Source organism: Leptonotus elevatus, chromosome 5 (genome assembly GCF_054856555.1).
Source record: "Leptonotus elevatus isolate MCC_2025b chromosome 5, RoL_Lele_1.0, whole genome shotgun sequence".
NCBI classification, from domain to species: domain Eukaryota; kingdom Metazoa; phylum Chordata; class Actinopteri; order Syngnathiformes; family Syngnathidae; genus Leptonotus; species Leptonotus elevatus.
This window is the reverse complement of record NC_141243.1, coordinates 884,263-895,358: the sequence shown is the minus strand read 5'-3', so window position 1 is coordinate 895,358 and position 11,096 is coordinate 884,263. Positions and strand designations below refer to the sequence as shown.

At 43.7% G+C, this 11,096-nt stretch overlaps 2 protein-coding genes across 3 annotated transcripts; one reads left to right on the top strand and one right to left on the bottom strand.

Moving 5' to 3' along the window:
- Positions 1-83: 83 nt before the first annotated feature.
- On the bottom strand, positions 84-6,717 carry LOC147173182 (uncharacterized). Of its 2 annotated transcripts, none has more exons than XM_086075832.1 (6): positions 6,543-6,717; positions 3,247-3,420; positions 1,162-2,151; positions 1,007-1,087; positions 839-923; positions 84-686 (listed from the first exon to the last, which is right to left on the bottom strand). In XM_086075832.1, exons 1-5 carry the CDS (start codon positions 6,585-6,587, stop codon positions 861-863), a joined length of 1,353 nt encoding a protein of 450 aa, XP_085931958.1. In that variant the 5' UTR covers positions 6,588-6,717; the 3' UTR covers positions 84-686; positions 839-860. The 2 variants fall into 2 exon arrangements, with proteins under 2 accessions (XP_085931958.1, XP_085931957.1); XM_086075831.1 differs by having other exon boundaries at positions 3,247-3,423; positions 6,543-6,715.
- Positions 6,718-9,370: 2,653 nt separating this feature from the next.
- Positions 9,371-11,070, top strand: selenoe (selenoprotein e). The gene is made up of 4 exons (XM_086076652.1): positions 9,371-9,509; positions 10,054-10,130; positions 10,552-10,630; positions 10,748-11,070. The coding sequence occupies exons 1-4, from the start codon at positions 9,393-9,395 to the stop codon at positions 10,889-10,891; spliced, it is 417 nt and encodes a 138-aa protein (XP_085932778.1). The 5' UTR covers positions 9,371-9,392; the 3' UTR covers positions 10,892-11,070.
- The last annotated feature ends 26 nt before the right edge of the window (positions 11,071-11,096 follow it).

The following is an 11,096-nucleotide window of genomic DNA, read 5'->3' as shown; positions in this document are numbered from 1 at the left end:
GGTACTGTCCAAAAGTCATGACCTCTTAATAATCAGCTCCGAGTGAGCGTGTTGTGTGTGCATCCCGAAAAAGAAAGCACGTGCACATTTTTACAGCTTTATTTAATACGAGGTGCCTCGGGTGCACTCAAGGCCTCGCCCTCAAGGACAGAACACGTCACGTGATACAAAAGGAAGTAGAAAAGGTGGAGAAAGAAATGGGATCTTCGAACATCAAAGTGATCCCCGTTAGCTTCGTTCCCGCCAATCGGTCCGGTTGAGATCGGCGCACATCGGTAAATCTTGACGAAGCTTGCGTTTCCATCGGTGGATGTTGATTGCTGGTGCGTTTGAACACCTCAAAATTGTAAGCGCGTACCGAGCCGTAATGCTCGGTCGAACCCAGGCTTGAATGTCCCTCAAGAGTCTTTAGCGGACACGCCCGAGCAGCGTGTTTGTCATGCCAGAAGATCCGCAATGTGGTTCTACTTGGGTGCACGTGGCCTTTGGCGCTTTTGGAGGGTGCGTACTGAAACGGGGACGGGGGAGGGGGGGAGGGTTCGGGGGAGTCTGGACAGGAACCAAGGCACTTTAACATGTGGATGTCCCTTCCATTTCCTGCTCTAAGCCCTGAATATAAAACTAAAGAAAAGTCATCCGGTTCATCTGCAGCAAGTCCTCCAGGCCACCAAATGACGGCGAAGTATCTGAAGGAAGACAAAAAGAGGAGATGAGACGGTGCAAAGTATCGGCGGAGGCAAAGTTCACCCAGGAAGTGAAGTCGATAGAAAGATTGGAGGGAGGAAAGTTGAGGAAACCAGAAAGTGAAGACGGCTCAAGATGGATGAAGAAAATGTACCAAGACGAGGAGTGTTGAAAGTCTATCCCTCGATGGAGACCTCGGGTACGACGTGACCTTTCATCGCTGGCGCCAACGCGGTTTCCTGACCACACACACAAAGTCTTGAATCTACGTACAAGGAAACAAAAGTGTTTTTTCACACGTGGACCGCGTGTTCCTCCTCACCTTCGTTGGACCCGCGTGCATCTGCCGCGACGGCGCGCTGCTTCCTTCCGAGGGACATTTCAGATTGCCGGAGACGCCGTCCTGGGGGGGGGGGACAAAAAACATTTGTCTTCCTACGAAGATCGTAGACGGACCTCAACGTGTGTGGTACGCACCTCTTGGATTTCAACTAGCTGCTCTACTGATTCGGATTCTACCGGAACAGCAACAGGTTCTGCTGCGGCCTTCGGTTGTGGTTCTGCTTGAGGTGTACAAGAAGCAACCTCAGGTTCTGGTTTCTGTACCAGGACAACCTGCACCGCGTCAGCTGCTACAGCTACCGGTTCTGGATTGAGGGAGCAGCCGACTATCTGTTCTGCCACGGGTTGGACTGTCTGTTCTCCTCCAGCAACTGGTTCTGGTTCTGGTTCAGGTTTCTCCTTGGGTTCTGCTTCAGGAATCTTCTTGGGTTTCACATGTTCTTTTTCAGTTGCAGCAGATGGTTCTTGCCGTTCTGGGTCACACGTGCAACTGATCAGTTTTGGTAAACTTGCGACAACCGGTCCAACCGACTCCGATTCCACCTTCACGACCAGTTCTGCTTCGATTACTGGTTGTGGGTCAAAGGTGCTACAGACGACCTCCTCTACCACCTTTTGGATTGCCACTTGTGCTGGTTCTGCGTCGATGGTGCACTTGACGAGTTCTGGTCCGCTGGTTGCGACCCGTTCAATTGATTGTGGTCCCACCCGAACAACCGGTTCTGCTTTAATTACTGGTTCTGGGTCACACGTGCAACTGATCAGTTTTGGTAAACTGGCGACAACCGGTCCAACCGACTCCGATTCCACCTTCACGACCAGTTCTGCTTCGATTACTGGTTGTGGGTCGAAGGTGCTACAGACGACCTCCTCTACCACCTTTTGGATTGCCACTTGCGCTGGTTCTGGGTCGAAGGTGCAGCTGACCAGTTCTGGTACGCTAGTGGCAACTTGCTCTTCTGACTTTCTTTCCTTCGTTACGGTTTCTGGTTCTGGTGCATTGGAAACCACTTGCTGCATTGATTTGGGTTCTACTTTCTTTCTGGCAGCCGGTTTTGGTTTTGGTTCAGGTGCAGTGGCAGAAACGGGCTCACTTGCTTCCGGTGCCAAGACTTTGGCCTTGACCTGTAGAGAGGACGACAAATGTGAGAAACTTGGATGTCTTGGGTTCCAGTTGGGAACCAAACCTCTGACTTGCATCGCGGATTAGTGTGTTGGTCAGATCGGTACGAAAAAAGGTTCGATGCCAGGGAGGTCGATGAGTGGCAAAAAAAATCCGTTTGTTGGTAGACAAGACACCCAAAATGAAGGTTGTTAACTGGGAAATGAGAAAGTTGGATTTAACTCAAACCAAAGAAGGATACTTGCTACTTGGGTAGGACCCCCCCCCCCCCATCCCCCCCCCCATGTTTGAGGCCACATGAATAATTGCAAGCCTCGCACAGTCTGACATTCAATAATTCATCCATTTTACTGCCATTCATCTTTAATTCAGGCGAGCTAAGCTTTACGTCCCAAAATGGATGCCGAAAAAGCAGAGCGGGTGGGGGAGGGGTGGTGGAGGAGGGGGGGGGGTGCTCCACTTGAAAGGAAGAAACTGCTTTACAAAAAAATATATATATTCCATTATATATGACCAGTTGGGAATTTTGTGGGGTCTCTGTGTGAAAACAGAAATGTACCCCTTCTGCTGCGAAAAAAAGAAAAGAAAAAGAACTTCTGTGTGAATGTTGGACTAATGATGGGTCTTCTGATTTTTCACATCTTTCTACGATGCTAGAATTTTCTGTAGGGAATTTACCCCTGTCGCTGGGTTCTGTTTAAAAGTTATAAAATGCTGGACTTCAATGTTGACTCTAATGCTGTAGTTTTGCAGGATCTTTGCGGGAAAATGGCATTAAACATTTCCTGGGCTCTGTAAATAATTGCGCAATGCTGGATCTTCTACTTTGATTCTGTGGTAATTTTGCAGGATCTCTGTGTAAGAGTGAAGATTTCCTGATTTGACCGATTTCTCTGACAAATGCAAGGTCTCCTGACTTTTTTTTCCTTTCTTTCAGTTTTTTTGTTGGGGTGTGTCTTTGTATGTAAGTAGAGATTTACCGCCTTTGCGGGGTTTTGTGTGAAAAGTATGAGAAATGACAGATTGTCTCTGATGCTGCTGTTTGTGCAGACGCGCTGCGTGAAGTTGGAAATACGTCACCTGTGCTGGTTTCTGACCTGACTTGTTGCTTTTCCATGCGTCTTCTCAGTGGGGGCCGGTTCCGGTAACGCCGGGCCGACCCGGGCCGGCGGTTCGGGTTGGACCCTGGCGCTCCTTTTGGTCTGTTGTTCTTTGGGCGCTTTTGCGGGCGAGCCGCAGATGTTGTTTTCCTCCAGCGCTCGCCGCAGCTTCTGCTGGAAATGGAACAACAAACGCAAATGTGAAATCGGCAACATTGTTTGCAAAAACTTGTACGATAGCTTCGTTGCTGGCTCGATCGTCTACGATGTTGACAAAATGTGTACAGTATAATCGCTCTGCGACTGACTGACTCTTCAACAATAACAAAATGTACTTTACTGAAACGTTTTTTTTTAACTCCTTTTGACTGAAGCAACCCCCTTCGCTCCCAGCTGTTTTACTGGATTTGGACAGATTTTGCAAGGCCCACAGAATATTGTGCTCTATTGCCATAAACATGGAACCTACCAAAAGAAAGATTAGAGTCTCTTCAGGGGGAAAAAAAGTATTGTTTTATATCAGTTTCCGTTTTGCAGCAATTAGCATTAGAATATTATATATTATATTATATTATATTAGAATATAGCTAAGTTTCATCATTATTCACGAATCTATTTAGAATTGTGAGTAATTGAGCTTTTTTTCTACATGGCCCTGGTTGATCTCTTTGGCTCTGCCGTTTTTGTAATAACTACCATTTCGTCAACCGTTCTTTGCAGTTGAGAGGCTGCATCAAAACCTTCATTTAAAATAGAACGTATTTATATGTTTTTGGGAGCAAGCGAGTTCCTATTTATTTGGTGCGTCCATCTATAAAAATATGATTGTATAAACCGATTTTCCCATTCAAATCAGTTTGTTACACACCTTATATTTGCCAACGCGTACGTTCGCAGTGCCAAAATTTTTTGTTAACATTGCCTGTTTACAAAAAAATACTTTGCAAAGTTTTTCACCCCCAAATGGCTAGTTTGTCCAAGACAATTTTTGTTGTTTACAAAAGCGCATTTTTTGACTGCATTGTTTTCCAATTATGAAAAAGAAAAAGAAAAAATAGGCTAAATCGTATTTTCCGAAAACCCACACATTCATCGTAAAGCGTGCTGGAAGTCGTCACATCGTCCCCCGCGCTGGTTATCCATCAGATGTCTGAGAAAAACATCAACAGAGCCCGCCAGTTACGTAACTGGAGCAACGGCAGCGGTCGGTGCCCGAAGCGTCGTGACGGGTGCGACGAGCGTGAAAGCGTGACCGTCAGCAGAAGCCGCACAGACGCCGGCCCGCCGCCCGCCGTCCGCCAGCCCGCAGCCCGCCAGCCTAATCGCATCAGCGCCGCGTGCTGACCGCAACACAATCGCGGGTGGCAAAAATGCTTTTGTTGGCCGCCGTCCAAACAAAACCTTCGCTCACCAAAACGTACAAACGTGGCTCGACCTCGCCAGATGGATCGCAACGTACGACTTCAAACTGTCTTTAATGTTGAGCCGAACTTGTGACTCAAAACGGGTAATAATGTTTAGGAAAAACAACAACAAGTTGATGCCGATGTTTACAAAAAGACCGTTTTTGCTGCGCTAAAGACCAACTTGTGTTATGTCAGACAAAAACACATTCATTAGCTCTGACAAAGGCTAAATTGTTTGTGATGTTTACAAAAACATGTACATTAGTTTTGTCAATATTCACAAAAATAATATTTAGTGTTAAAAAAAAAAATGGTATGTTTGTCTTGTTGAAGTCCAAATTCACAATGCTTCCAAAACGCGTTAGCTTTAGCAACGTCTGTCGTAAATTGTCTTGAATGTTAGCAAAAAAAAACGTACGTTAGTTTACAATCCATTAAATTGTTTAAATGTTTACAAAAAATGTACTTTTGGTTTGTTGACAACCAAAACGTTTACACGTTCGCTAGCTATGGCAGACTAAATGTTAAATGTAGGTTAAGTTTGTCGGAGACTAAATAGTTTAGATGTTTATAAAAACGCAATGCTAGCTTTGTACGTTGCCCAAGTCTCTAAATTGTCTTTGTTTACAAAAAATGTAAACGAGGTCTGTTGAAGACCGACTTGTTTGCAAAACACGTACTATAGTTCAATCGAAGTGTCTAAATCGTTTTTTTACTGTTTTCTAAACGTACGCTAGTTAAATCGAATCGAGAATTGTTTTCTCTGAATCGTCTTTATTGAATTTGGCAACCGTTTTTTTTGTCAACGGCCTTCAACAACATCCCAGCGCGGCGTCCGGCGCCGGCTGATAACTTCACAAGACTTTTTTTTTTTTTAGCCCCTCTGAAGCGCGAGTAGAAGACGGCGACGTTGTGCAGACGTCCGATCCGTTTGGACATACGACCATATTTGGTCGTGTTCACCACGGGGGAGGTATGTGGTCCAAAAGTATTGGGACACCCAGAGAAATCACAAAGACCTCTTGTTGGATTGACAAAATCAGTTATGGAAAACACGAACGTCGGCTTTGGTGAAGACTCGTTTGTATTTTTAATGTTTGTAAAGCGAAGTTTGTCAGAAACTAAATTTGTAATCCACGAAATGTCTGCGTTGAGTTCATCCATCGTTCGTCACGGGTCAATTGCTGGCGTCTGATTTGGCGTCGTGACTCAGCGTGGAAGCTCTCGTATGGCAGGAATTCACACCGGGGGTTTTGGGGGGGGGGGGGGGGGTTGTGGGGGGGGGCGTTGCCTGGCAAGCCTCCTGAATGTCAGGCTATTTAAACCTCGCTCAAAATCTCCACTTAATCCAACACTTTTTGTTTTTTCTTCACGATCAAAATAGAAAGTCGGCTTCTTGCTTGTACGCGTCTCCTTAAAAATGAAAAGAAACGTATTATGGTCACACAAATGCTATTTTTAGGTGTGACATCACGCATGTTTGGACTGCCATGACGTTTCGAAACTATTTATAAGATTGAATCTCTCCTTTTTCTTCTACGACGCGGCATCAAATTTGCGTAGCAAAGAAAGAAACAAAAACATTTGTTGCTTTGTTATGATGGTTTTTGTTCATGTTTTGATGAAAGCGCTTTGACCGCCGCGACAGACGACTTGACTTAAGCGCAAACGTTCTTTCATAGAATTTTCACAAATATTTTTGAAATATGAAAACTATACGGGGGGGGGTCGGCTTTGGAGGAAAGTGACGTTGCGCAATTTGCATGAAAGCATCCAACGAGCAGCTGAAAACAAATTTTTCTTTCCCGCATCACAACTGCCAAATCATCGTCAACGTCGGCGCCGCCGATTGTTGAGCGCCGACCCGCCGCGCTCGTCGTCACTCACCACTCTCCTCCTGCGGCGTTGGTTCTTCTTCCTCTTGCTGGGCATGTTGTTGGCGTGCGACGATCACCGAAGATGATGAAGGAGAGATGACGGAGTGAAACGAGCGCCTCAGAGAGCAGACTCTTTATACAATGACCCCGCCCCCCCCCCTTCCCCGGCCCCCCTTTCCCCAACGCGCACACACATTCTCCGCTTCTTACATAGGGCCCAAATGTGTGTGCGTGTGTGAAAGTGGCACACGCTCTTTCTCTCTCTCGGGCAGCGGGCGCTCGATTGCACGCGGCGACAACAAAGCATGTGATTTTTCTTGACGTTTTTGGAAAAAAACGAAATTGTATTCTGAAAACACAAATAAGTCGCATGATTTACCCCCAAAAAAGTAGGTTAGTCTAAATGGTGTATGCTGTTTACTAAAATGCTATTCGGTGTTTACGCGAAATAACGTAAATTGTCTTCAAAATCGTCTTGGCTGCTTTGAAAGAGCGCTCTTGGCTTTGTTGCTGCTGACCTCACCTGTCCCGGTTTTGGGGGGGGCTTTATGATCTTTGCTGCCACACGTTTTACCCAAAAACAACCTTGACAGTGCCAGCGCGTTCCATTCTTTCATTAGAAAAAAAAAGTACGTTTCTACCTTTTTCTGTTCTTTACTAATTACATTTGAAAGTAGGTCATTTGAGTGACATTGAGCGAAAATTGAAAAGATAAGAAAAAAAAACAAGCTGTTTTCTGCACAACAGGGACTTTGACACGAATATTTTTTGTTCAATAAAACTCAGTGAATTCGATCATTCACGTCATCCTTGAAAACGTTCGATTTCATCGGATTCGTCATGTTTCATTGTCATTTCATACCACCAGGAGCCCATTGAAAAGAGATACAATACTGCCATCTGCTGGCCACAGCTGGTGGCTGTTTGTGATTTCACAAGCCCATTACCCGGCAGTGTTGCGCAACACGTTGCACTGACCATTGAGGGGGGGGGGGAAATTTAGTAAACGTCAATTCACATTTTATTATATAGTCATGAACCGTTTTTGGCGGGAAAATAGTTATTTAGCGGTGAAGGTCAATGACACCCAATCTGCATGAAATTTTGTGAGAAGGTCGGTGCAAATATTTCCTTTCCTACATAAATGTTGAAAGCTAGAAACCGTTTGAATAATATTGGCTTATTTCAGTGCCAATTCCAGTTTTGTCTTGAACATCATTTGGGAATAAGAAACTGGACTCTGCATCTTTTTGGTGCGTTTCCGGTAGGGATGTAAGAATAACGGCAATATCGCGATATTAAAACTGCCACAATATTATTATTATTATTATATTTTTTTTCTTCCTTTTTTTTTTTTTCTCTTTTTTCTTCCTTCTTTTTTTAACTGCCACAATATTAAAAGCAGCACATCTGTTAAAAAAGTCACGTTGATTTCCATTTGTGCAGATCTAGCACCCTCTGGTGGCTATTATTTTTAGTGCAGTTTCATTTTCATAAGCCATGTTTATGTTTCAAATCCACTTTTCCTGGTCAGATGACGGAGAACGTCATATGCTCGTGAAGCCAGTCAAGATGTGGAAGAAATTAATATGTGCGTGCAATAATAGCAAGTTAAGCGCCTCAATATTAAGTCTTATTAGAGAATGTCGATGGTTTGAATATGCATTGCTGTTATGTACAAAAGCACAATATTGTGCTTTTTTTTTTAGTATGAGTTATTTTTTTTACAATATTGTAACCTTTTTTTTAATATCGCCAACCTCCCCGCAATATCGTGATAATTATCGTATTGTGACGTTTGGATATCGTTACTTTCCGAGTTTCCAGTCATCAAGTAAGTCGGCAAGATTTATTTCTCAAAAGTACCAAATGAGAAGTTTCAATCGAAATAATCGTCATGTTCGTTTTGAGCCAAATGTTTCCAAATCAAACAATCCAAGAAGAAGAAGAACCCGAATTCCTAATGATGATGTCGAGTGGTTTGCATTTCTGCCTCACCGTCCTGAGGTTAGAGTTCAAATCTGCGTTCATTCAATGATTCAATTGTCCACGAAGAAAATATAAAGACTCCGAAATAATCATTACAGACTTTTCTAATAAAAATGTCATTTCCCTTTTTAAAGAGACACATTTTGTCCTTTTATAAAGCAAACTTCACATTGTCCACTCGTTTAATGGCCACCTTGCTTTACTCGATGTTTACGAAAACACGTTTGGTTCTTGGATGACTGGAAGCCATCTTTGATGTTTTTAGGAAAACTTCAGTGTTTGCAAAAACACGTTTGTGTCCCGGAAGGATCCATTTTTGCTTGAATTCAGAAGTGCAACGTTTGCATTGATGTTTACAAAGTGTGACTCAATTGAAAACTGGACAAAAACACAAAGTTGAGGTTCTTAGCAACCTGATTTTAATGAGAGAGAGAAAAAAGTGCACTTCTTTACAGAAGGAATTAGCATTGATGGTTATGACGAAAAAATCTTACATTTTCTTTGTGTTTTACAAAAACACGTGTAGCTTTCCGATGTGGGAAAAAGTGATAAGAACGCAGATGTCACCTGTGACGTGACCAAATGTGGACCGTACCACAAGCTCGGGCGCGACGGGTGACTTTTAAATGGATGACAATGAAATCCATCCAAAGATAGAGAAGCAAAGTCGAGTCAAGAAGACCTTCGCCGACGCGGATGTTTTCCAAAATGCTTTCCACGAATCTCATTATTGGCATTTCCTTGATTGGAAGAAATCCCCCCCCCCCCCCCCCTCAAATAGTGCCAGGTGGTCTCGTCCCATGCGAACCAAGTCCAGGTGGAAGCGCCGGCGTGGGTCAAAGCGACTCGGGGAAGGTTCGGAGACGTCACCATGTTGTCCACCTTCTTGACGCTAACCCTCGGCGCCGTCGTGGCGGCGACGGCGAGCCGCGACGGAACCGCGCCGGCACCGGACGGCCTGATTGTCATCGCGCGGGGGAAACTTCTGGTCAGTCTTTTTTTGCGTCTTCGGCGTCCAACATTCTATTACATCAATATGTATTGTTAATTAATTCTTGTTAATTAATTCTTGTTAATTAATTCTTGTTAATTAATTCTTGTTAATTAATTCTTGTTAATTAATGCTGGTTAATTAAGGCTTGTTAATTAATTATTGTTAATTAATTCTTGTTAATTAATTCTTGTTCATTAATGCTTGTTAATTAATTATTGTTAATTAATTCTTGTTAATTAATTATTGGAGAAAAAGACAATATATCATATGAGTAATTTACTGACCTCTGATGGGAACGTCAAATTGTTCCGTTATTTTCTTGTGTGTTGTATTTTTAAATTCACAATCATTTAATAGACCCAATTATTTAACAAGGTAAATGAATACAAATCATTACATTTAAAAATGAGATTGACATGCGGTTCGAGCGATGGATGGATGATTGTAGTAGTTGTGTTCATTTTTAGTGACGACCATTCACGCTCATTTATTACTTTGTGCGTGTTTACATTTTGTTAACCGTTTTTTTGTTTTTCAGGCTCCCAGCGTAGTCGGATGAGGCATCAAGAAAATGCCCGAGCTGCATCACTTCCTGTTGGAGCGTTGGGCTTTGTAGTATCCTTTTCCATTGACGCCTTTTCACGCCAACTTAACTCACAACTTTATGAAAACGTCTACGTTTACAAACCGTGTTTATAAAAACATGGACGTGAGCGTCCGTGACAACAAAATCCGCAATGTTTGCAAAAACGTATGTCGTTGTGCCAAACACGTTTAAACGATCTTTGATTTGAACGGAAACGTTCGCGTTGTCAAAGACACGATCATCCTCGCTGCCAATTAAAGTTTCAGTGTTCGCTGGATGAAAGCCAAATAATTGAGTTTGTTGTCAAATGTAGATTTTCTTTGTTGAAGGCTGCATTTTCAATGTTTAAAAAATGTGTTAGCGTCCTCAAAGACTTATCATGTAAAAAAAACACGTCGGTTTGATATTTGTTTGGGACAAATTTCCTTAACTTGAGATTTCCTCGCCCAGTCACAACCTGGAGTACGATTCCTCGGAGGAAGTGGAACCCAGGCTCATTTTTTACAATGGCAAGGATGAGGTCGTAAAGGTGACCTACTGACCTTCTACATCCCGACTACAGACCTATTTTCCTTTTCTCTGATTATTTTCAGCTAAAAAGCCCAACAAAATATGCCGTTTTTCCAAACAATGTTTTTCTTTGTAGACAGTCGGTGTGAAAGGCATGAAGGCGTTGGAGATCGCCGCCCTGCTGGACTCCCTGGGCTTCTACAAGCGCTCTCAGAAGGGCGAAGCGGTGCCAGAGGAGTTCCAGAACTTTCCCCTGCGCGCTCCCCGCGATGAGCTGTGATGCCCCCTATGGCCGAACGCCGCCACTGCGTCCCGCGCACGCCATTGATGACGAACGGAGCCTCAAGGTGTTTCCAAAAAACAAAATCCCGGCTCCGTTCTGACGGCTCGCTGGGCCCGACGCAGTGCGCGTCTGTCGTACGCTTGTCTGATGCAATAAAAAAAAATGATTACGAAAAGCAAGAATATGATTGCTTTTTTTAATT

Bases quoted from the DNA above. Each gene is read 5' to 3' on its own strand.
- LOC147173182 (XM_086075831.1), bottom strand. From the start codon at position 6,587: ATGCCCAGCAAGAGGAAGAAGAACCAACGCCGCAGGAGGAGAGTG. The intron at 3,424-6,542 runs GTGAGTGACGAC...TTCCATTTCCAG, and splicing joins AACGCCGCAGGAGGAGAGTG to CAGAAGCTGCGGCGAGCGCT. The intron at 2,152-3,246 runs GTCAGAAACCAG...TCCTCTCTACAG, and splicing joins ATGGAAAAGCAACAAGTCAG to GTCAAGGCCAAAGTCTTGGC.